General features: G+C 41.7%; 1 protein-coding gene across 5 annotated transcripts in view; it reads right to left on the reverse strand.

Moving 5' to 3' along the window:
• The window catches only part of NCOR1 (nuclear receptor corepressor 1), a 173041-nt gene that overhangs the window by 108900 nt on the left and 37669 nt on the right, over positions 1-26472 (reverse strand). For all 5 annotated transcript variants that reach the window (XM_075854369.1, XM_075854367.1, XM_075854371.1 and 2 more), the window contains exon 2: positions 16129-16306. In XM_075854369.1, the coding sequence (XP_075710484.1) occupies positions 16129-16236 (108 nt within the window). In that variant the 5' untranslated portion in view covers positions 16237-16306. The remainder of the gene's footprint in view (positions 1-16128; positions 16307-26472) is intronic.

Here is a 26472-nt window from a genome sequence, read left to right on the forward strand (position 1 = left end):
GGACGTAATTAGTGTGTGTGCACATAGCCTAACACAGAAGGTTTTACCCGAGAAATGCAACTCAATATTTATTGCCCAGATTCTGCAGTTTTTAGAAATATCCCACACGTGGCTCTAGTGTGATAATGGACTGAAACACAGGCCTCAGAAGCAAAGGAGCACCTAGTGGATTTTGGGGCCTCCTTTTTTTAGAATATATTTTAGGCACCATGTCAGGTTTGAAGAGGTCTTGTGGTACCAAAACAGTGGAAATCCCCCAAAAGTGAGACGGTTTTGGAAACTACACACCTCAAAGAATTTATCTAGGGGTACAGTTAGCATCTTGACCGCACAGGTATTTTGCTATATTTATTGGAGTTTGTCTGTGAAAGTGAAAATCTACTTTTTTTCTGAAAAAATATAAAAAAAAATAATATTTGCAAGGAATAAAGATTAAAAAGCACCCCAGAACTTGTAAAGCTACTTCTCCCGATTACGCCAATACCCCATATGTGGTACTAAACTGCTGTTTGGACCCACGGCAGAGCTCAGAAGGGATGGAGCGCCATTTGGATTTTGAAGCGCAGATTTTGCTGGATTGGTTTTCAGTGCCATGTCGTGTTTGCAACGCCCTGGAGTAAGCAAAACAGTGGAATCCCCCCAAAACTGACCCCATTTTGAAGACTACACCCCTCAAGGAATTGTTCTAGGGGTATAGTTAGCATTTTGACCCCACAGTTTTTTTGCTGAATTTAGTGTAATTAGGCCGTGAAAATGAAAATCTACGTTTTTCTGAAAAAACATAGAAATGTTTAATTTTTACAATGAATAAAGGAGAAAAATTACCCCAAAATTTGTAAAGCAATTTGTCCTGATTACAGCAATACGCCATATGTGGTAATAAACTGCTGTTTGGACCCACGGCAGGACTCAGGAGGGAAGGAACAATATTTGGCTTTTGGAGCTCAAATTTAGCTGGAATGGTTTTCGGGTGTCATGTCGCATATGCAAAGCCCCTGAGGTACCAAAACAGTGGAAACCTCCCAAAAGTCCCTTTAGGGGACTGGAACGACAGATCATTAGGTCGCTGGTACAATACACTGCAATACTAATGTATTGCAGTATAATGTCATTTTACAGGCTCCTGTAACAGCGCGATCGCTGTTCCTGTCCGTTAGTCCCGGGTGTCAGCTGTAATACACAGCGGACACCTGCAGAATATGGAGCGGGCGCAGCGCGTGAGCCCGCTCCATATATAACCCCTCACACCACGACATGCTATTAACTCGTGGTGCGCCAAGCCGTTAATGCGCAGAGGATGGTGCAAAGTGAAAATTACAATTTTCCACTGATATGCCATTTTAATGCACAATATATTGTGCCCAGTTTGTGCCACTGAAGACAAATACCTCATACAATGTTGAGCGGGTTCTCCCGGATATAAAATGTCATATGTGGACGTAAGTTGGTGCTTGGGCACGCTGTGGGGCTCAGAAGGGAGGGAACACCATTTGGCTTTTGGAGTGCAGATTTTGCTTGGTAACTGTTCTGTTTGGGGTTTTGCTGTTATTTCAGTTTATGATGTGGGGGCATATGTAATCTGTGCGGAGTACATCAGGGCATAATAAGAGGGTATAATAATGGGGTACATAAATAATAATCCGCAGATATGTGGCAAGTGTTGCACTGATAAATGGCGCCCGATCTCATCTGCTTTTGGAACACTCTGCACATTTTGCATCGCCATATTCTGAGAGCCAGAACTTTTTTTTTTTTTCACCACCGGAGCCGTGTGAGGGCTTATTTGTTGCGGGACAATCTGTACTTTTCATTAGTACCATTTTAGGATACATGCGATTTTTTTAAATCACTTTTTAGTAGATTTTTTTGGAAGCAAAGTGACAAAGAAACATAAATTCTGACAATGTTTTTTGTATTTTTTTTTTTTACAGTATTCACCGTGCGGTATAAATGGCATTTTACTTTATTCTGCGGGTCGGTACGATTACGGCGATACCAGATGTATATAGGTTTTTTATGTTTTGTGGCGATTGCGCAATAAAATCACTTTGATAAAATTATTTATTTTTTGTGTCACCATATTCTGAGAGCCATAATTTTATATTTTTCCGTCCAAAAAGCGGTGTAAGGGCTTGTTTTTTGCGGGACGGGTTGTAGTTTTTATTGGTACTATTTTGGGGTACATGCGACTTTTTGATCACTTTTTATTCTATATTTTGGGAGGGTTGATGACCAAAAAAAAGTGTTTCTGACATTGTTTTTTAATTATTTTTTTTGCTGTGTTCACCGTGCGGGAAAAATAATATTATAGTTTTATAGTTTGTGTCGTTACGAACGTGGCGATATCAAATATGTGTACTTTTTTTTAACATTTTCATTTTTTTCCTATAATAAAAGACTTATTATAGGGAAAAAAAGCATTATTTTTTTTTTTAACTTTTATAACTTGTTTTTACACTTTTATAAAACTTTTTATTACTTTATTTTTTACTTTTTACTTGTTTTACGTGAAGCATGGCAGCACTGATCGCTGCTATAATACATTACACTACCTAGGTAGTGTAACGTATTATAAACGGTCAGTGTGACGCTGAGAGTCACACTGACAGGAAGCTTATGAGGACCTGCCTCTGGCTGGTTCTCATAGGCTGCTGTGCATGGCAGACCCGGGGGCTGTTATATGGCCCCCGGTTCTGCCTTATAACCGACTGCAGCACCTGCAATCGGTCCCCGGGAAAGTTTGTTGTAGCAACAAACTTTCCAGTTTGTTATAGCAACAAACTTTCCAGTTCGTTGCTACAACACACTTTCCCTGCGATCACATGACCGGGACCTGAACTAATCAGGTCCCGATCATATCTCCGGGAACAGAGGTAGGTGTTAACAGCGCGATCCGGGTGTCAGCGCTAATCTGAGACACCCGGATCGCGCTTTTAACACCCACCGTGAATTCACGTCGGCACTGCACAGAGCCCAGCAACTGCCGACGTGAATATACAGTGGGCGGTCGGGAAGCGGTTAAAGGACCCGCTGTGGCTTCTGACTTAGAGGCCTATCTCCTACATAATCTGATCGGCGCTGTAATGTAGAGAACAGTGGTTTTTATTTTGAAAACCAATAATTTTTTAGCAAGTTATGAGCAATTTTAGATTTATGCTAATTAGTTATTTATGACCAACTGGGCGTTTTAACTTTTTACTAAGTGGGCGTTGTAAAGAAAAGTGTAGGACTGACCAATCAGCGTCATACACTTCTCTTCATTGATGCCCAGCTTGTTTCACTGCACAGTGTGATCTCGCGAGATTACGCTGTGACAGGACTTCCTCCCACAAGTTTTCCATCAGAGCCATGGAAGACTGAACAGACATCGCCTCCAGCCGCTGCAGATTCGGAAAAACGTCCTGGCACGGCTAGAGGTGATGTCTGTTGGCTCTTCCATCGCTCCGGTGAAGGATCTGTGGGAGGTAGTCCCGTCACAGCGTGAATCCCACCAGTAAGGCCGGATTCACACGTGCGTTTTCGGTCCGTGATATATGCTCCGTATTGTCGGCCGCATTTCCCGGACCGAACACACTGCAGGGAGCCGGGCTCTTAGCATCATAGCTATCTAAGACGCTAGGTGTCGCTGCCTCGCTGCGGGAATACTGTCCCGTACTGTAATCATGTTTTCAGTACTGGACAGTTGTCGAATAACTACGATACTAGGAGCCCGGCTCTCTGCAGTGTGTTCTGTCCAGGAAATGCGGCCGACATACGGACCATATATCACGGACTGAACAAGCGTGTGTGATTTTGGCCTAAATGTCTTTAGAGAAATAAAGTTCTAAACGGTTGGTATGAGTAACATCTATTACTGAAAGTAAAGAATTTGCTTCCACTTTACATAAACTGGATGTTAATATACAGTGAAATCCCTTTTATTCAGCATTAGATACCAATATTTTTTTTCTGTATATCAGTACAGCAGAACTACCAAACTGAAAAATAAGAGAATGCATCGAAAAATAGAACATTTTATATACTTTATGAGAATCCAATATTCCAGAATATTCAGAATCCAGTTTCATTATTGCTAGATTAACCCCTTAGTGATCAGCCCATTTTAGGCCCTAATGACCAAGCTATTTTATTCGTTTTTCTATAGTCGCATTCAAAGAGATATAACTTTTTTAATTTTTCGTCTACATAGCTGTATGAGGACTTGTTTTTTGCGGGATTAGCTGTACTTTTTAATAGCACCATTTTAGGGTACATATAATTTTTTGTTTAACTTTTACTAACTTTTTTTTTGGGGGGAGGGGGGGGGGATTAGAAAAAAACAAACTGAAATTCCGCCATTGTTCTATGCGTTTTAAATTGACGTCGTTCACTGTGCGGCGTAAATAACAGGTTACCTTTTTTCTATGGGTCGGTACGATTACGACGATGCCACATTTTTTTTTATGTTTTACGATTTTTGCACAATAAAAACACTTTTTAAAATTATTTGTTTTTGCATCGTCGCATTCCAAGAGCCGTCATTTTTTTATTTTTCCATCAATGTAGTGATGTTTTGGGCTTGTTTTTTGCGGGACGAGACGTAGTTTTGATTGGCACTGTTTTGGGGCACATGGGACTTATGGATTGATTTTTATTATGACTTTTTGGGGGGGCAATGGAAAAAAATAGCAATTTCGCCATTGTTTTTTGCGGGTTTTTTTTTTTTTACGGTGTTCACCTTGCGGTTTAACTTGCATATTAACTTTATTAATTAAGTCATTATGGTCGCGGCAATACCATGTGTACTTTTTTTTTTTTTACACTTTTACTAAATAAAACCACTTTTTATGGAATATTAATAATAATTTTTATTTCACATTACTTATTTTTTTTAGTCCCACTAGGGGACTTTACTGTGCGATCTTCAGATCGCTGCTATAATGCTTTGGTATACTGACAGGCAATCTATTAGGACGTCATCTTACTGTCCGGCAGCGGCTTCCGGTCCTTATGAAAATGGCGCCGGATTTCGCTCTACGAACGAGCTTCGTTTTGGTCTGTGTGGGAGCGGCGCATGCGACTGAGAATGGAACGGCTCCCGTTCGCATGCTCTATGGGGTTGTATGTGCCGTATAGAATCTCTTTGTGTCGTTAATCGACATATACAGAGATGAAAAAAAAAATGGCAGCTCCCATAGAGAAGTAAAAGTAAGAACACATTAAAAAGTAAAAAATGAGAACACAAATAAAATTTGTTAATAAATTAAAAGCAATAGAATAAAAAAAAAAAATATAAAAAAAATCATGACACCTTCTCTTTAAGAAAAAAAAAATATGCAGCAGATCTGTCAAAATAAATCCCAATAACAATCCTAAATGTGACCTTATCTGTATTTGCTTAGCATCGCACTGCAGCAGCTGCTCTGTCCCATGACAATAAAACGTGTTCTTCTAATAAATCACGGTTACGTAACTCGACTGAAACACTGTCCAGAGAAATTTACGAATAGCAGGATTGGATGAGCAATGAATAAGAACAGCCGAAGCGACTAGTGAGCAGAGTATAACTTGCCAAAAAATTCCCCTAATAGTCAGGAATGGGAGAGGGGGCGCGAAAGCCACGCTTAGGCTTCGTTCACATCTGCCTCAGAGTACCGTTCGGATGTTCCTTCGGAGCTTTCCGTCAGAACAGGACGCCGACAAAGAAACAGAAACCATAAGTTTCCGCTTGCACAACCATTGATTTCAATGGTGACTGATCCGGTGCCAATGGTTTCCCTTTGTCTCAGTTGTGCACGGGTTGCGTCGTTTTGACGGAATCGATACCTTAGTCGACTGCGCAATTCATTCCGTCAAAACGAATGTTTTGATAGGATTTTTATTCAATGCTCTGAAATTTTACAAACAAATGTTTCTCATAACTCCATGTAAACCAGAAGGGGACGGTAACTGCAGATGTAGAAGACATGAAGCTGGATGAGATTTTCTATTTACATAAGGCAATTCTTTGAAGTGGGTTCCGCATTGTCAAATGTCCCATGCTTGTGTTATAGCGTTTATGTAATGTCTTCTGCATGTTCCATTGTTATGACCTTGCACTGCCATTGGCGCCTTCCATACTATGTTTAAAATACTTCCAAGAAATAGAATTTTTTTTAAGCTCTGCCTGAGACCACAATTCCATATGTTCCGTAGACATGAGATTCTCTAGTCTGATTACCCCCAGGTTCTGCGCAAGGCCGGTATTAAGATTATTATGGTTTTATTTTAATGACCATCCTATTTTGGGCCTTATTGACCAAATGATTTTTTTTCAGGTTTTTTTTTTTTCCCACACAACGGTGTGAGGCATCATGCACACGACCGTATTATTTTTTTTACTGTGTGCACATATAGATCCGTAGTCATCGGCAAATCATCCACATATACGGCACACTGTCTGCAAAAACGGTCTATAGTGGATCCGAAGTACATCCGTATTTACAGAACCAGAGAAAAACCAGGGAGGAATTTTGGGTAATCCCCTGGCCTGGCATAGCAACGATCCAAAATTACGGACGCGACCATAGACTTCTATGGGGAGTCCGTGCCTAATTACGGAAAAGAAAAGGACATATTCTAGAATTTATGGATCATTCTACGGCACGGACACACCCTTAAATATATGGAAAGGTGTCTGTGCCCCATAGAAATGAATGGATCCGTAATTACGGATGAAAACTAGGTTCACGTGCATGGGGCCTGAGGGCTTGTTTTTTGCAAGACGAGTTGTATTTTTTATAATGGCATCATTTTGGGTTACACTACTTATTTATGGGTGAATGAAAAAAAAAAACTGCAATTCTTTATTCTAAATTTACACCGTTTACCGCGTGGTATAAACTTTATTCTGCGGGTTGATAGGATTACAGCGAGGACAAATTTCTATAGTTTTTTTTTTAAAGTATTGGTTTTTGTATCACCTTAGTTAGTCTAAGAGCCATAACCTTTTTATTTTCCCACCGACATGGCTAGGGCTTGTTTACGAGACGAGTTGTATTTTTAATTGGTACCATTTTGGGGTACAATTAACTTTTTCATTGCTTTTTAATGCGTTTTTTTTAGAAGGCAGGATGAACAGAAAAAAGCAATTCTAGCAGAGATTATTTTGCGGCGTTCACCGTGCGGGTTAAATAGATCAGGTCATAACGGACACGGCAATACAAATTATGTGTAGGTTTTTTTCCTAATAAAGCATTTGTAAGGGATAAATGGGTTTACAATTTCTTGTATATTATAAACCTTATTGATCTACTTTTACTTTTTTGCAGCCCCACTATGGGACGTCCCTCTGCGATCGTTTGATCGCTTTTATAATACACCACAACACTTCTGTATTGCAGTGTATTATGCCTATCAGAATAAAACTGGCTTTCACTGTTGGCAGACCTAGGAGCCATTTTTAGGCCCCCGGTTGCCACAGAAACCATTTGCAACCAGTGATCGCGTAGCGGGCGTGTCAATAGAGTGACAGAGGAAGTCCCCTCCCTCTGAAACCGCTCAAGCTGAAGTCACTATTGACCACGGCAACTAAGTAATTAAAAAAGGACGGGATCGTAGGTAACTCAGATAACGGCTGTTAGAGCAAAAGCTCTAGCATAAGTATCCTAAATGACGGCTGTAAAAAGACATATTAGCGATCATTAAGGGGTTAATTGCAGCAGACTGTACAAAAGGACACTCCCCGCTCCTCGTCCCGGTCTGTGTTGAGCCGGCTTCCAGGGATGAAGTTTTGTCCCTTCTGACTGCTGCACCCAATCACAGGCTGCGATGTCACATGGGACAAGACCTCATCCAAGGAGGCCAGCTTAATACAAACAAGCCAGGGGAGCAGGGATGTGTAGCTACAAAAAGCACCAGGGAAGGAGAGTATGGTGTTTTGTTTTTTTGTTTTAAATCCCCACTTCTCCCCTATTCTCCACAGCGGCAATTATGGACGAAAATCTGCACCAAATAAAACAGCCTTTTAAGTCATTGTTAACCCTTTCCCAACATTTGACATAACAATCTCATGGCCGGTACAGGGAAGTACGAAGAAAGGTCACAGGCTGAGCCGACACCTCACTGCAACCACCTTGAAATAACTACTTGCGGCATCTAAACCGTTAGTAAAAGGGGAAAAGGGCCCCTCCATCATGGGATAGAATATATACTTAAATCCACATCATTCCATAGGAGTATCTGTCTACTTGAAAAAATACACTTTGGCTTTGATTAAAAGGTACCAGTGTATGCCCAGAGATGATCATATTTATGCCTTATAATCTCCTGAAGTCCTGTGTAATTTCATTAAATTGAATTTGTCACCAGGTTTATGCTGCCCTATCTGAGGAGAGGTGATAAGTGTCTGATCACTGGGCCCCCCCCCCCCCACTGCTGGTTCCCCCACCTATAATTAGAATGAGGGTCCCAAGCCCCTGTTCCTCCTCACTGAACGCTCCGCAGCGAGGAGAATCTTAATTGGAGTGGACGACGAGCAAGTGCCTGGCTGCACCATTCTAGGTCTATGGCATTAAATAAAACAGCCGAGTACAAAGTCTGCCCCATAGATTTATAATTGAGTGTCACCGTGCATATCCGTTCGAAGTTTTCCTCACTGCGGTCTTACAGTGAGGAGGAACGAGGGCTCAGGGCCCCTGTTCTAGTGATGGATGGCAGTCCCCCCAGCAATTAGACAATTATCACCTTTTTTGTGAATAGGCGATAACTTCTGATTCTGGGAATACCCCTTAACCCCTTAACGCACCATGACGTAACTGTACGTCATGGAAAGCAGTAAGTTCGCGCACCTTGACGTACAGTTACTGCAGTGCTTTGACAGTTAACCGCCGCGCGGCGCTACACCGCAGCGGCGGTTAACTGTGCAGGGTGTCAGCCCTGCTCTCCCCGTTGCCGATCAGCGGCCTGTCGCCGCTGATATCGGCAGTTAACCCCTTAATTGCGGCGCTCGATTTTGAACGCCACAATTAAGGTCTTTAGCGCCGATCGGCAGCCCCCATGTGAAATCACGGGGGCTGGCGATGGTACCCGTGGCAACCGGACGCCAGACAATGGCTTCCGGGTTGCCATGTACAGAAGCCTATGAGGACCACCCCGAGGGTGGTCGTCGTAGGCTTCCTGTCAGTGTGACTGTCACGTCACAATGACAGTTGAAATGCATTACACTACGTGTGTAGTGTAATGTATTCCAGCAGCGATCAGAGCTGCAAGTCTAAGTGTCCCCTAGTGGGACAAGTGAAAAAAGTAAAAAAAAGAATAAAAATGTTTTAAAAAAAGTGTAAAAATAAAAGTTAGAAGTGATATAAACAAGAACTGCTTTTTTTCCTATAATAAGTCTTTCATTATAGGAAAAAAAATGAACACGTAAAAAAAAAGTACACATATTTGGTATCACCGCGTTCGTAACGACCCCAACTATAAAACTATATTATTTTTCCCGCACAGTGAACCACGCAAAAAAACAAAACGAAAAACAATGCCAGAATCACTATTTTTTGGTCACCACCCCTCACAAAATATGTAATAAAAAGTGATCAAAAAGTCGCATGTACGCCAAAATAGTACCGGTACAAACTACAAACCGACCCGCAAAAAACAAGCCATTACACAGCTTTTTTGACTGAAAAATAAAAAAGTTATGGCTCTCAGAATACGGTGACACAGAAAATACATTTATTTTCTAAATAAGTTATTTTATTGCTCAAACGCTGCAAAACATAAAAAACCCTATATACATATGGTATCGCCGTAATCGTACCGACCCGCAGAATAAAGTATAATAGTCATTTATAGCCCAGGGTAAACGCCGTCAAAAATAAATAAAAATCATTGTCAGAATTGATGGTTTTTGGTCACCTTGCTTGCCGAAAAATTGAATAAAAAGCGATCAACAAAATCACATGTACCCCAAAATGGTACCAATGAAAATTACAGATTGTCCCGCAACAAATAAGCCCTCACACGGCTCCGGTGGTGAAAAAATAAAAAAAGTTCCGGCTCCCAGATTATGGCGATGCAAAATGTACAGAGTGTTCCAAAAGTGGATAAGATCGGGCACCATTTATCAGTGCGACACTGGCCACATATCTGTGAGTTATTATTTATTTACAACCATTATTATACCCTCTTATTATGCCCCTGATGTACTTTGCCCAGCCTACATGTGCCCCAACATTATAAACTGAAATACCAGCAAAACGCCAGAGCTACTACCAAGCAAAATATGCGCTCCAAAAGCCAAATGGCGTCCCTCCCTTCTGAGCCCTACAGCGTGCCCAAACAGCCGTTTATGTCCACCGATATGGCATCGTACCAAAAAATGGTACCAATAAAAACGACAGCTCGTCCCGCAAAAAATAAGCCCCCACACCGCTCTATTGACAGAAAAATAAAAAAGTAGTGGCTCTTGGAAAGCAGGGAGGAAAAACTAAAAAGCAAAGCATGAATCAGTTCGTAAAGGGTTAATTACTTTCTAATGAAAAAACATTTATGACCACATGTGGGGTATTGCCGTACTCGGGAGAAATTGCTTTACAAACGTTGGGGTGCATTTTCTCGTTTATCCTTTGTGAAATTGAAAAAATTCAACATTTTAGTGGAAATAATGTTGATATTAATTTTCACGGCCTAATTCTAATAAATTCTGCAAAAGACGTGTGGGGCCTAAATGCTCACTATACCCCTAGATAGATTCCTTAAAGGAACAGTGTCATCACAAATAAATTTTTTATATGTTAAAGATGTTAGTGCTTTAATAAAAACGTTTATATTCATTTGTGTGTTTGTGTTTTACTGTTTCTTATTTTTACACTTTTTCTTCCCTATGGGGGCTGCCATTTTTTGTTCCATTTCTGTGTGTGTCGATTAACGACACACACAGACATGGAATACGGCAGCCACAGTCCCATAGGTACTGTGAACGGCTCCCGTCCCATTGACTGCCGTGTACGGCGTCTGTGTGGGAACTGCGCATGCGCCGCTCCCACACAGTCCTATTCGAAATTGGCGCCGTCCGGCGCCATTTTCCTGTGGACCGGAAGTCGCGGCCGGACAGTAATATTACTACTTCCGGTCGCGGCTTCCGGACTTGTGCACATGGAACAGCGGCAGCAAACGGAGCGGACGGGCCGGAGGGAGCCGCGGCGGCAGGAGCAGGTAAGAGATTTCAATGTATGTTAGTGTTTGTGTGTGTTTACTACTGTATGTAAACCTACTACACTGTGGGTTACCTCAAAAAATGGCGACACACAGTGTAGGAGGTTAAACCTTTCAAACCCCTCGTTTATCCCGGCACTAGCCAGGATAAAGGAGGGGGGGATGCTGAGAGCTCACTAGAGCGAGGGCTTTTAACCCAATGTTGCAATGCTGCAATTTTGGGAACTAGCTCCATCTAGTGACCAAAAATGGGTAGTATTATAAATTAGAAAAAATTTATAATATTTCCTGACTCGCGAAAAAAATAAAAAAAATTTGAACAATGTTTAATCACCCACACACTAAATGTTTAATTTTTAAAAAAAAAACATGTTTTTCTGGCAACACATTCCCTTTAAGTGGTGTAGTTTCCCAAATGGGGTTACTTTTGGGGGGCTTCCACTGTTTCTGTCTCTCAGGGGCTTTGCAAATTCGACATGACACCCAAAAACATTCCAGCTAAATTTGAGCTCCAAAAGCCAAATAGCGCTCCTTCCCTCCTAAGCCCCGGTGTGGGTCCAAACAGTAGTTTATTACCACATATGGGGTATTTACGTAATCAGGAGAAATTGTTTTACAAATGTTGGGGTGATTTTTCTCCTTTATTCCTTGTAAAAATTAAAAATGGCTACCTTTTTTCAGAAAAAAAGTAGATTTTCATCTTCACATACTAATTCAAATAAATTTAGCAAAAAAACTGTGGGTTCAAAATGCTAACTATACCCATAGATAAATTCCTTGAGGGGTATAGTTTCCAAAATGGGGTCACTATTGGGGGGTTTCCACGGTTTTCTTCCCTCCAGTGCATTGCAAACGCGACACGGCACTGAAAACTATTCCAGCAAAATCAGAAATCCAAAATCCAAATGGTGCTCCTTCTCTTCTGAGGCCTGCTGTGGGTCCAAACAGCAATTTATTACCACATATGGGGTATTGCTATAATCGGAAGACATTGCTTTACATATGTTGGGGTGTTTTTTCTACTTTATTCCTTGTAAAAATTTAAAATTTCCTAATTTTTTCACAAAAAAAGTAGATTTTCACCTTCACATACTAATTCAAATAAATTTAGCAAAAAAACTGTGGGTTCAAAATGCTAACTATACCCATAGATAAATTCCTTGAGGGGTATAGTTTCCAAAATGGGGTCACTTTTGGGGTGTTTCCACTGTTTTGGCAGCACAAGGCCTCCTCACACCTGACATGGTACCTAAAATATATTCTCCTTTGCTTCTGAGGCCTGTGTTTCAGTCCATGACCGCGCTAGGGCCACATGTGGGATATTTCTAAAAACTGCAGAATCTGGGCAATAAATATTGAGTTGCATTTCTTGGGTAAAACCTTCTGTGGTACAGAAAAAATTTATTACAAATGAATTTTTGAAGAAAAAAAATGAAATTTGTAAATTTCACCTCTACTTTGCTTTAATTCCTGTGAAACGCCTAAAGGGCTAAAATACTTTGTGAATGCTGTTTTGAATACTTTGATGGGTGCAGTTTTCAAAATGGGGTGATTTATGGGGACTTTCTAATATATAAGGCCCTCAAAGCCATTTCAGAACTGAACTGGTCCCTAACAAAATAGCCTTTTGAAATTTTCTTGAAAATATGAGAAATTGCTGCTAAAGTTCTAAGCGTTGTAACGTCCTAGAAAAATAAAAGAATGTTCAAAAAATGACGCAAACATAAAGTAGACATATGGGAAATATAAACTAGTATGTATTTTGTGTGGTATTACTATCTGTTTTACAAGTAAATACATTAAAATTTAGAAAAATGCTAATTTTTGCTAATTTTCTCTAAATCTTGGCGTTTCTTACAAATAAATATTGAATTTAATGACAAAATTTTTTCAGTATCATAAAGTACAACATGTCACGAGAAAACAATCCCAGAATCGCTTGGATAGGTAAAAGCATTCTGGAGTTATTACCACATAAAGTGACACATGTCAGATTTGCAAAAATGGGGCTGGTCCTGAAGGCCAAAACAGGCTTAGACACTAAGGGGTTAAAGGGTGTTACAGAACCCGTGAGAGCACTTGGGAGTAGAAATAGGCGTCATAAGATAATTAATGACAGCCTTGTCCATATTAAAAGGTAAAACGCAGGTAAAAAATGCGTAGCTATACCACAAACGTTTTAATGTTTGGAATTCCACTGTATTGTTTTCTATAACCGTATACTATATACTGTCTCTACAAAATATTTAAGGCATGAACATGCAATAATTCATTTATTTGGAGTTTAGAGCGGAATTCCCAAGATCTAAATAACGTCTCTTTGTCCCCCAAACATAAAATCAATAGCTTTCAAATATATTTAAATTTTCTCTAATAGACTGCCTTTGTGGAATGACCCCTCCCCCAAATGACACAATGAAATATTGTTAACTAGTTGCTGTTGGATACGTCCTTCTGTACTGTGCTGGAAGAAAATGCGCACTTGATCTGTGCTCTCTTAGGCTATGTTCACACTGAGTATTTTGGGGGAGGAATATCTGCCTCAAAATTCCGTTTGGAACTTTGAGGCAGATATTCCTCTCCCTGCACGCCGATTTTCGCAGTGATTTTCGCGCCGTTTTCGCCCACGGCCATTGAGCGCCGCGGGCATAAAACAGAGCGAAATATGCTTTCTCTGCCTCCCATTGAAGTCAATGGGAGGTCAGAGGCGGAAGCGCCCGAAGATAGGGCATTGTCGTTTCTTTTTCCCACGAGGCAGTTTTACTGCTCGCGGGAAAAAGACGCCGACGCCTCCCATTGAAATCAATGGGAGGCGTTCTCGGGCCGTTTTTGCCGAGTTTTGCGACGCGGTCTCCGCGTCAAAAAACTCGGCAAAATACCCCGTGTGAACATAGCCTTACTGTACTGTATCGGTAGCTCTCCCTGTGCTCCAAGGCCGCTTGCATGCGCAGTTCCCCAGTCCCTGCTGTACAGGGAAAGCATGCGCAGTGAAAACCCCTCTGCTAGCGGCTTTGTCTCAGCATTCCCTTGCCGCCACGTATGTGCAGAAGACTATCCACCTGAACCACCAATGAAACGTAGAAAAAAACAAGCATATGCAGATTTTTTTTTTTCGACCGTATTTAGCCCTGTGCAGCAGCGTCGGCAGAATACGTGAGAGGAAAGGACAGGGAGGTGCCTGCAAACCGGAAAAGACAATGCCTTCTGGGAACTGTAGTTTCTCATTCAGAAACAGCCGTCACGTGGGCGGAGCAGCAGAAACGCCGTTTGCCCAGAGAAGAAGGCTGCAAAAATGTCGGTAAACTGAGTCCAAATGCATAGAAGGGAAGGAACAAGCACGTTTATTTGGGCATCTGGCAGTCCCTTTTCACAAGTTATCAAGGTACTGTGCAGTCGCCAAAAACAATAGATTGTGCGATAACCCCTTTAATATTTATATAGAGAGAATGCAGATAATTTCAGAGATTTGTTTTCATCTTCATCAAAATTATTACTCTTTAACCCCTTAATGACCGGGCCATTTTGCGCGTTAATGACCAAGGATTATTTTTTGTTTTTTCACGGTCGCATTCCAAGAGTCGTAACTTTTTTTTTTATTCCGTCGACATAGCCGTATAAGGGCTTGTTTTTTGCGGAACGAGTTGTATTTTGTAATTGTACCATTTTTAGATGCTTATAATATATCGAGAGAATTGAAAATAAGCAGCTATTCCAGCATTGATTTTCACGTTATAAATTTACGCCGTTTACTATGCAGCGTAAATAACATGTTAACTTTATTCTATGGGTCGGCACGATTACGGGGATACCAAATATGCAAAGGTTTTATATGTTTTTTCTACGTTTGCACAATAAAAACCCTTTTAGAAAAAAATTACTTGTTTTTGCATCGCCGCATTCCAAGAGCCGTAACGTTTTTATTTTTCCGTGAATGTGGCCGTATGCGGGCTTGATTTTTGCAGGCCAATGTGTAGTTTTCATTACTACTATTTTGGTGTACATAGGACTTATAGAAAAAATTTTATTTAATTTTTTTATGGCGGGAATGGGAGAAAAGAGAATTTTGCCGTGATTTTTTGGACGCCGTTCATTTGGCGGTTTAATGTGTTCATTTTATTGTTCAAGTTGTTACGATCGCGGGGATACCATATATGTGTATGTGTTATTTGTTTTGGCACTTTTACTAAATAAAACCACTTTTTGGGCAAAAAAAAGTAGTTTTATTTGATTTTGACTGTAAAAAAATTTTTTTATTTTTTTACAAACTTTATTTAACTGCTTTACATTTTTTTTTTTTTTAGTCCCACCAGGGGACTTCACTATGCGATGTGCCGATCGCATATATAATGCTTTGGTATACTTAGTATATCAAAGCATTATTACCTGTCAGTGTAAGACTGACAGGCAATCTAATAGGCCATGCCTCCGGCATGGCCTAACAGGCATTTGATGAAGACAGACCTGGGGGTCTTTGTTAGGCCCCCGGCTGCCATGGAAACCTGACGGCGCCCCGCGATTTTTACGGGGGCGCCGATGGGGTGACAGAGGGAGCTCCCTCCCTCTGTTAAACACATTAGATGTCGCTGTCGCTATTGACAGCAGCATTTAATGGGTTAAACATCCCGGAATCAGAGCGCGCTTCGATTCCGGCAGTTGCAGCAGGAGCCAGGCTGTGTATAACAGCTGTGCTCCTGCCGCTGATCGCGTGGGTACAGTCTCAGTACCCGCGCCATCACAGGACTGATATATCCGTCCTCCTGCGCGAACTAGCAGCTGCAGAAGACGAATATATCCGTCCTTCGGCGTTAACAGGTTATGGTCAGTGTCAAAGCCTAACGGCGTTCACTGTGATTTATTGATGTAGTACAAAATAACATATTAAATCAACTTGACAATGTCCGAGGGGTTGAATACTTTTTATAGATGCTGTGTGATAGCCCTATTTCCAGCACTTACCTGTTGGTGGCGGTTACTGGTGAAAGCATACTGCACGGGGCGGGTGGAGTAGTGGCTCTGCTCAGTGCTGAAAGCTCCTTGGTTAGGAGGATACCCTGAACTTGACATAATTGGAGACAAAGTCCTCACTGAAGAGAAAGGTCAAGGCCAATGCACAGTCATGTTTTCAGGAAACCACCTGGAGAGAAAAAATATATATATACAGTTTTACTAGTCAGCAGCAGATAAAGCGGGCAGGCAATAAAGGGAAGGACGGTCATCATGTACATTAGATACATTGTATCAGAAAGGAGCAGATCTGTCACAACTTACAAGATCATGTACAGTGTTTCTCAGACCTTTAAACGAATAGACAATTTTACCGTTTACTAATAGAATTATATGACACAATAAGTGGAGTTACGTTGTAAATAAATGACATCTAGTACTGGTTTTGAGTTACAGCCTGTATAGCAGTCCAGAGCTGCATTCGTCTTTCTACTGACTTCACATCTGAAATCTCCCAGCATTCCTGCTGGCTCAATGTCTGCACAGAGCTAGGGATTTATTCTGATGGTCATACTTGGTGTTCAGAAGGAATTTATTCTTCCAATATAACGCACCTACTTTAACGCCTTAATGACCAGCCTATTTTAGACCTTAATGACCAAGCTATGTTTTTCCATCGTCGCATTCCAAGAGCTATAACTTTTTTATTTTTGCGTTGACATAGCTGTATAAGGTCTTGTTTTTTTGCGGGACAAGTTGTATTTTTTAATAGCACCATTTTGGGGGACATATTATTTATTGATTAACTTTTATTAACTTTTTTTGGGGGGAGATAGAAAAAAAAATCTGAAATTTCGCCACTCTTTTTTTGCGTCCTAGATCTACGCCGTTTACCGTGTGGTATAAATAACACAATAAACTTTATTCAGCGGGTTGTTACGATTGCAACGATACCAAATTTGTATAGTTTTTGTATGTTTTACTACTTTTACACAGTAAAAACGCATTTTTTTCAAAATTATTTGTTTTTGTGTCTCCATATTTGAAGAGCCGTAACGGTTTTATTTTTTCGCCGATGCAGTTGTATGAGGGCTTTTTTTTTGCGGGAAGACTTGTAGTTTTTATTGGTACCATTTTGGAGTAGATGCGACTTTTTGATCACTTTTTAATCACATTTTTTTAAAGTCAGTATTCACAGAAAACAGCAATTTTTCCGTCGTTTTTTATTTCATATTTTTACGGCGTTAACCGTGCGGCTTAAGTAATGTAATAGCTTTATAGTCGGGGTCTTTACGGACGCAGCGATACCAAATATGTGTAACTTTATTTTGTTTTTTTAATAGTAAAGCAGTTTGTAAGGGGAAAAAGTGGGTTTTTCATTATTTTTAAAAAAAATAAAGTTTTATGAACTTTATTAAACTTTTTTTTTTACTTTTTTACTAGTCCCACTAGGGGACTTCACTATGCGATAATCCGATCGCATTTATAATACACTGCAATACTTCTGTATTGCAGTGTACTATGCCTGTCCGTTTAAAACGGACAGGCATCTGCTAGGTCATGCCTGCGGCATGATCTAGCAGGCATTCATTACTGGCAGACCTGGGGGCCTTTTTTAGGCCCCCGGCTGCCATGGGAGACACAGACACTCGGCGATCGTATCGCCGGGTGTCGGTGGCAGGGAGAGGGAGCTCCCTCCCTCTCTCCAAAACCACTCAGATGCGGTGCTCGCTATTGTGCACCGCATCTGAGGGGTTAAACGGGTGAGATCGATACTTATATCGATCTCACTCGGCAGAGCAGGGATGCCCCCAGCCCTCAGCTACGTCTGGCAGCTGAGAGCAGGGAGATTTGACAGCTCCCTGCTCTGTTTACTTATTCCGATGCCGCGACGTAAAAAGTCTATGGCATCGGAATAAGGCCCGTTAGTGACCGACGTAAAAAGACTATGGGCCGGTCACTAACGGGTTAAAGGAATTTTTTCACCTTCCTGTGGATCAACACTGTAGGATGTTCGGTTGAACATGAAGACACTAGTCCTTCAACCATAGGATATGTACACACGAAAGAAAGAAAGAAAACTATGCAGCAAATCCGACCCAGATACCTCTGCCAATTCCGGCCGAAAGCCTCCACCAAATAGTGTTTGATATGGTGCAGATTTTTGGCCAGATATGCCGCTGCAGGGAAGAGGGAATTTAAGGCTATGTAAATATTTGAGCAAAATTTTATTTTTAACCATCAATGTTTTTTATTGAAAGTTTTTTGTCAAGGTAACAAATATAATACACAATAACCACAAACACATGGTTGTACAAAAGCGCAGTGTATCACATAGTATACATAATACATAGAACTGGCATAGTGTCGTGAATGCACAACTCAGAACCATTCTAAGTACCACCCCACATATATGAAGTACGAACCCTGCGTAGAGAAAAAAAGACAATAAAACATGTCCTGAAAATAGAGCATAAAACATACAGAAAACCAAGAACAGAGAGTTTCAGGTTTAACTACATCGGTTTCAAATATGCATTACGGGATTTTATTTTTAACAAAACAACGTATTAGAGGATTTTGACAACTTTTTAATTGGTATTCATTAAAAATGTTTCTTACTTTTGGAGATACAGCTTCCATGTATTCTGGATACAGAGACGCTGTATCTTGCACTCAAACCGGAATCCGTCAGGTCTGCTTTGTTGATGCAGGATCTAGCGGTTATCGATTACATCTAATTTCATGACTAACCTGACAGGCGGATTCCGTATTCAGTGCAAGATACAGCTTATATGTATCCGGGATAAAAGTAAAAAATTAATTTTACTAAAAAAAACAATTAATCCTCAAAAAAAAATAAAAAAAAAAAATAATAATAATAATAATAATAATAATAATAATAATAATAATGTAATAAAGTGCTCAAAGCTTTACATACTTTCTGGCCTCCAGGGATGAAATTGCATCCCATATGACCACTGCTGCAGTTACGTGGGATGAAACGTCATCCCAGGAGGCTGACAGCACTTAGACCAGACAAAAGAGTAGTGTGGCATCTCTATGGGACACGAGTATGGTCTTTTATTCTGTTCCGATTTTAAAGAGGCTCTGTCACCACATTATAAGTGTCCTATCTTCTACATAAGGAGATCGGCACTATAATGTAGGGGACAGCAGTGTTTTTTTATTTTAAAAAAACGATCAGTTTTCACCACTTTATTAGCGTTTTTAGATTTATCCTAATGAGTTGCTTAATGCCCAAGTGGGCGTATTTTTACTTTAGACCAAGTGGGCGTTGTACAGGGGAGTGTATGACGCTGACCAATCAGCCTCATGCACTCCTCTCCATTCATTTACTCAGCGCATAGGGATCCTTTTAGATCACTATGTGCTGTCTTAGGGTATGTTCACACGACAGCGTCAGTAACGGCTGAAATTACGGGGTTGTTTTCAGGAGAAAACATCCCGGTAATTTCAGCCGTATCGGCATTTGCAGGCGCTTGTACGCCGCGTCCATTACGGACGTAATTGGCGCTGCTTTTCATTGGAGTCAATGAATAACGGCTCCAATTACGCCCCAAGAAGTGACAGGTCACTTCTTTGACGCGGGCGTCTATTTATTGACAGCGGCGCGTAAATATACGCCTTGTGTGAACAGACAAACGTCAGACCCATTGTTTTCAATGGGCAGATGTTTGTCAACGCTTTCAAGCCGCATTTTTCGGACGTAATTCGGGGCAAAAACGCCCGAATTACGTCCGTAATTAGTGTGTGTGAACATACCCTTATACAACACATTAACAATACTGAAGTGTTTAGACAGTGAATAGACATTCCACGGGATGTCTATTCACAATCCCTGCACTTCGTTACGGTTTCTGTGGTAGTTACAGCAGAGGAAGCATAATCTCGCGAGATTACGCTGTAGATGACAGGTTACAACGAGATTACGCTTTGCTCTGCTGTAACTACCATAGAAACAGTAACGAAGTGCAGAGATAGTGAATAGACATTCCACGGGATGTCTATTCACAGTCTAAACACTTCAGTATCATTAATGTGTTAGGCCTCGTGCACACTTACGTCACCGTTTTCACGGCCGCTTTTGTAGTGTCCGTGTGCACTCTCTGTTTCCGTTTCCGTGCGCCGAGCATGGTACTGTCCAGGGTGACAGTACCATGCTCGGCGCGCGGAAAATACAATTTTAATGTAATAAAAAAAATAAGTTCATACTTACATTCCTCCTGTCCGGCCTCCAGCGATGACGTTCAATCCATGACGCCGCTGCAGCCAATCGCAGGCTGACGCGGCCTCGGCAGCCAATCGCAGGCTGCCGCGTCATAAAAGAAGGTCGGACTGGAGGAAGAAGATGGACTCGTCACCAAGACAACGACCGGGTACGTATGAAATGCTTTTTATTTTATTTTTAATCAGCAGCCTCTTTTCTCTATTAGTTATTGATAGATACAAGTGGCTGCCGATTAGTGTAATATTTTTCTAATGTTTTTCTGCCCGCCCGGCGGTTGCTAGGCAACAGCTCCGTCACACACGGACGGCACACGGATGCCTTCCGTTTTTTTTGACGGCCCCATTGACTTGCATGGGCCTCACGGTCACGGATTCTCGGACCAAAGTAGGACATGCTCTACTTTGGAACGGAACGGAGCAACGGACCGTCAAAAAAACTGAAGTGTGTATGGCCCCATTGAAATTAATGGGTTCAGGGTGCTATCAGTGACAAAAACGGATAGCACCCTGAAGGAAAAAACTGAAGTGTGCATGATGCCTTAGTATAAGACAGCACATAGTGATCTAAAAGGATCCCTATGCGCTGAGTAAATGAATGGAGAGGAGTGCATGACGCTGATTGGTCGGCGTCATACACTCCCCTGTACAACGCCCACTTGGTCTAAAGTGAAAACACGCCCACTTGGGCATTAAGCAACTCATTAGCATAAATCTAAAAATCGCTAATAAAGTGGTGAAAACAGATCGTTTTTTTAAATAAAAAGCATTACTGTCACCTACATTACAGCGCCCATCTCCTTATGTAGGAGACAGGGCACTTATAATGTGGTGACAGAGCCTCTTTAAACTTCAAAAAAACGGGATTTTTTTTTTTCCTGTGGATTCGCAGCAAAAAATCCAGACAATTGTTGTTTCTTGCAGATTTTTGCTTACGCATTGGGGAAATTTGCAATGAACAGAACCATTCCGAAGCATAAATGGACGTGGAATAAAAAAATAAAATCTGCACCGCAGGTCAATTTCACCATGGAAATTTTCCACAGCGTGTGGGTTAGAGGTGTTAAATCTCATCTACTTTGCTGCTACCGTAATGCTCTGTCGATTTTCCATCCACAAATCCAGAAGGAAAATCTGTAGCAGTTCTACTACATGTGAACGCAGCCTTACTAGGTTACACAAAGCACTGTACAGTAATCTAATGTAGGAGAAAACTAACTGTCCTGCCGCATAACAGGAGCTCAGACAGGTTATTCGGGTACAGCCACATATAGCCGTAGAAATCCACTGCAGATTTTACCACACGACCCCGGCACAGACACGCAGATTGTGCTGCGGATATCACCCCATACATTAGACGGTCAAAATCCGCTGTAAAAATCTGCAGCATAACCTCAACTCTGCATTCTGATTTTTCCGTTATGAAAACCCTATCCACATGCATTTGACTATACTTTGCTGTGGATTTGCAGTGCGGGAATACAGCTGTGGAATATAGTTTTATTACAAGAGCACCATTGCAGTCCAGCTGTCCCTAAACATAGTTAATCTGAGTGTTTATTGTATTACACGTCCTTGAGAAGTCCACTTTACATAAGGCATATTCAGACGTAAGATTTTTTTTCTTCGCAAATACCGCAGAATCACAGGAAAATGCTGCGGTTTTGCAAAAATCACAGCATTTTGCCCCGATTTTGTGGCACTCGCAGCAATTTCCCATAACACGACTGCTACGTCTGAATACACCCTTCAAGAAAAACATGAAACAGGTGGCAGTGTATTTGTTCAATGACTAGACCAGGAACTGAGGGAGTGATCGCAAAGCCAGGCGGAAGATGGAATAGCGGCTTCATGCAGCCGGCTGGCTCTGAACTTTCTGTAACTCCCTGGTGTCTTATCAACAAGTCAGTGATGACAAGGATTTCTGCTTATTATTACACATACTTATAAAATGACAAACACCGCACAGGTACAACAATCCCGTGAAATCCATGCAGACAGCCCAGGGACTGTAGTAATAGTCATACACACAGTATTTCCAGCTCAAACACAATACAATTCCAATAATATTGTAACAATCCAACTGTTAGGCCCTGTTCACACAGAGTTTTTTGCAGGAGGAAAATTCTGTCTCAAAATTCCATTTGGGATTTGGAAGCAGATTTTGACCTGCCTGCACGCCGTTTGCCGCGTTTTTCGCTTGCACCCATTGAGTGCTACGGGGGAAAAAAACGCTGCGAAATACCCTTTCTCTGCCTCCCATTGATGTCAATGGGAGGTCAGAGGCGTAAACGCCCAAAGATAGGGCAGGACGCTTTTTACCGCGAGTCTATTTTTCCGCTCGCAGTAAAAAAAAAAAAAAAAAAAAACTCCTCCGCCTTCTATTGAAATCAATGGGAGGCATGCGCCTGAATTTCAGGCGTAATTGCATGTACTCGCATTTTGCGGGGCGTCTTTTACAGACGTAATTTGAAGCTGTTCTTCATTGGAGTCAATGAAAAACTGCTCCAATTGCGTCTCAAGAAGTGTCCTGCACTTCTTTTGACGAGGCTGTATTTTTACGCGCCGTCTTTTGACAGCGACGCGTAAAACGACAGGTCGTCGGCACAGTACATCGTAAAGCACATTGAAAGTAATGGGCAGATGTTTGCCGACGTATTGAAGCCGTTTTTTCAGACGTACTTCGAGGCGTAAAACGCTTCCATTACGTCTGAAAATAGGTTGTGTGAACCCAGCCTCACTTGCACGTGCGGTTCAGCAATCTTCGGCACTCCAAATGTTGTAAAACTACAATTTCAGGCATGCCTTGACAGCCTCTGACTGGGTTAATAAAGCCTTTGGCTGTCAGGGCCTGCTGAGAGTTGTAGTTTTACAACATCCGGAGTGCCGTAGATTGCTGACTCTGGATATAGAAGCTGCAGCAGCATGGAGGAGACTATACAGCAGTAATGAGCAGTGTAGCTCAGAATCCAGCACTGGGGTGGGGGGAGGGGTTGAAAGATATAAAGCTTACCAGCAGTCTGTCTCCTCTCTGCTCCCCCTCCATAGACTTGTATGGGCAGATTGTCTATATCTTTCTTCTCCCCGCTGTGAACTCCCCCCCCCCCCTTCCTGTAGTCCAGGAAGGGAGGGGGGGGGAACTTGACACTAGGGTGGGGGGGGGACGACTTTAAAGTTGCTAGATGTCAGGTATGCGGTTAGATTATTACAAGTTGTGTGAAAGGTTAGTGTCCATTTAAAAGTTCTATCAATCTAATCCATTGGTAGGTGCCATAAATATCTGATTGATGGAGGTTCCACCACCAAAACACCAATCAATCTTGCTGTTGGGGTTCCAGAAGTGTGCAGTTAGTCTTTGTGGAGAGAAGTGAGCAGGCACTCACTTTAGGAGGACCAGGCTACCTCTTTCTCAGTATCAGTGGATGAGAAAGTGCACGCAACAATATCTGCTATCAATTATAACATGATACTATTGTTTAACAAACCAGCAGTTTTAGAGGTGGTGGGGGGCCTGTTCACATCAGCGTTGCCCTTCCGTTGAGGGGTTCCGTCAGAGGTTTCCGTCGGGTTAGCCCCTCAACGGAAAGGCAAACTGAAACCTAAGCTTCCGTTTGCATCACCATTGATATCAACGGTGAATGAAACGTTGCTAAAGGTTTCCGTTGTTTTGACTGAATCAATAGCGCAGTCGACTAAATACAACAGTGACAAACTGAAACCTTTAGCAACGTTTCCGTCACCATTGTTATCAATGTTGATGCAAGCGGAAGCTTAGGTTTCCATTTGCCTTTCCGTTGATGGGGTTAACCCGACGGAAACCTCCGACGGAACCCCTCAACAGAAGGGCAACGGTGATGTGAACACAGCCTTACATATAAGAAAAATTGCTAATCCACACGTGCTATTACTGTGGCTCCCCAAGAGGCAACTAGCTGGCTACCCCTGAAATACTTAAGAAGCACTAAATATATATTTTTTGCCTACATAGTGCCGCATAGGCCAGAGTCTGTCACCAGAATGTCCGTATTGAACTAGTAAAGCCCCATGCACACGAACGTAAAAAAGCCCGTAATTACGGGCCCATGGACTTCTATTGGCGACGGGTACCTCCCCGTATGCTTACGGGAAGGTGCCCTTGCCGTTGAAAAATATAGAACATGTTCTATTTCAGGCCGTAATAACAGCACGGGCAGGCCTATAGAAGTCTATGGGGCTCCCGTAATTACGGAAGCGTTGCTAGGCGACATCAGGGGATAGTCACTGTCCATGGTGCTGAAAGAGATAAACGATCGTCAGTAACTCTTTTAGCACCCTGAACAGTGACTACCGATCACAATATAGATCAACGTGTAAAAAAAAAAATAGAAGTTCATACTTACCCAGAACTCCCTGCTTCTTCCTCCAGTCCGGCCTCCCAGGATGACGTTTCAGCCCATGTGACCACTGCAGCCAATCACAGGCCAATCACATGGACTGCCGCGTCATCCAGGGAGGTCGGGCTGGATGTCGAAAGAGGGACGCGTCACCAAGACAACGGCCGGGTAAGTATGAATTTCTTTTACTTTTACTACGGAAAGGGCTGTCCCTTCTCTCTATCCTGCACTGATAGCGAGAAGGGCTGCCGATCAGTGCAGTGCAATTTTGCAGCGAAAACGTGCCCGTAAATACGGGTGGAAAAAAATACGTTTGTGTGCATGAGGCCTAACAGTGGATTGTAGAGGAGACTAACCTGTTTCTAGCGTTTATTTTCATTTTCTGCTTACTGCCTCCTTTGTAGAGAAATAAGTTTTATTTAGTTTATGCTGATGAGAATTTAAGTGCAACAAATGCTCCCACGTCGCTCCCCAGTTCAACCCCCGTCCCTCCTTACATTGATTAAGGCATGAACGCGCCGATTACGCTGCCTGGTCCCCGTCAATCAATGTAAGGCGGGAGGGGGTTGAACTGGGGAGCGACATCGGAGCATTTAGGTGCAACGGAGACGCCTTCTTTGGCAGTAAGAAGAAAATGAAAATAAACGCTAGAAGCAGGTTTGTCTCCTCTACAATACACTGGTACTAGTTTAACACGGACGTTCTGGTGACTTTAACCCCTTCCCGTCGTAAACAACTTTCAGATTTTCATCTTCGTTTTTTCCTCCCCACCTTCCAAAAGTCATAACTATTTCACTTTTCCATCCATATAGTCCTAGGAGGGCTTGATTTTTGCAGGACGAGTTGTAGTTTTTCGTAGCGCCATTTACTCTGCCATATAACGTACTGGGAAACGGTAACAAAATTAAAAGCGATTCCTCCATGTTTTTTTGCGCTTAGTTTTTACAGAATTCACTGTGCAATTAAAAAACAAACATGTTAACTTTATTCTGTGGGTCAATACGATTACGGCGATACAAAATATATATAGGTTTTTTTCTATATTTTACAAGAAAAAACTGAGTGTAAAAAATAAAATTTATTTTGCGTCGCCAAATTCTGAGAGCCACAACTTTAATTTTCCGTCGATTTAGCGGTAGGAGGGCTTATTTTTTTTTGCGAGATAAGCCGTCGTTTTTTAGGATACCATTTTGGGGTATATGCGAGATTTTGATAAACTTTTTATTTAATTTTTTGTGGGAGATGAGACCAAAAAATTGCGATTCTGGCGGTTACATTTTTTTACGCCGTACACCGCGTGGGTTAAATAATGATATATTGTAATCGTTCCGCATTTTACAGATGCGGTGATACCAATTATGTTTATTTATTTTTTTACAATGCTCTAGGGGGAAGTGGGAAAAAGTTGTTTTTTTTTTCTTTTAATATTTACTATTTTTTATTTACTAATTTTTTTATTAGTCCCCCAAGGGAATTTCAACCAACGATCGTGCTGCAAATTCAACTGTACCCTCTGACACCTGGAGCCGATGTGTCTTCTCTCGTCCGACACCAAGGTTGAAGGACCTGTGGGTGACCTCATCGTTCCCACCCAGCTTCTTTCACTGCAGACACACAGCGTGACGTCACCCACAGGTCCGTCAACCTTGGCGTCGGAAGAGAGAAGACACATCGGATCCAGGCGTCAGAGGGTACAGTTGAATTTGCAGCAGCATCACCGTGTGCAGGTAAGCAT

Source organism: Rhinoderma darwinii, chromosome 2 (genome assembly GCF_050947455.1).
Source record: "Rhinoderma darwinii isolate aRhiDar2 chromosome 2, aRhiDar2.hap1, whole genome shotgun sequence".
Lineage (NCBI taxonomy): Eukaryota > Metazoa > Chordata > Amphibia > Anura > Rhinodermatidae > Rhinoderma > Rhinoderma darwinii.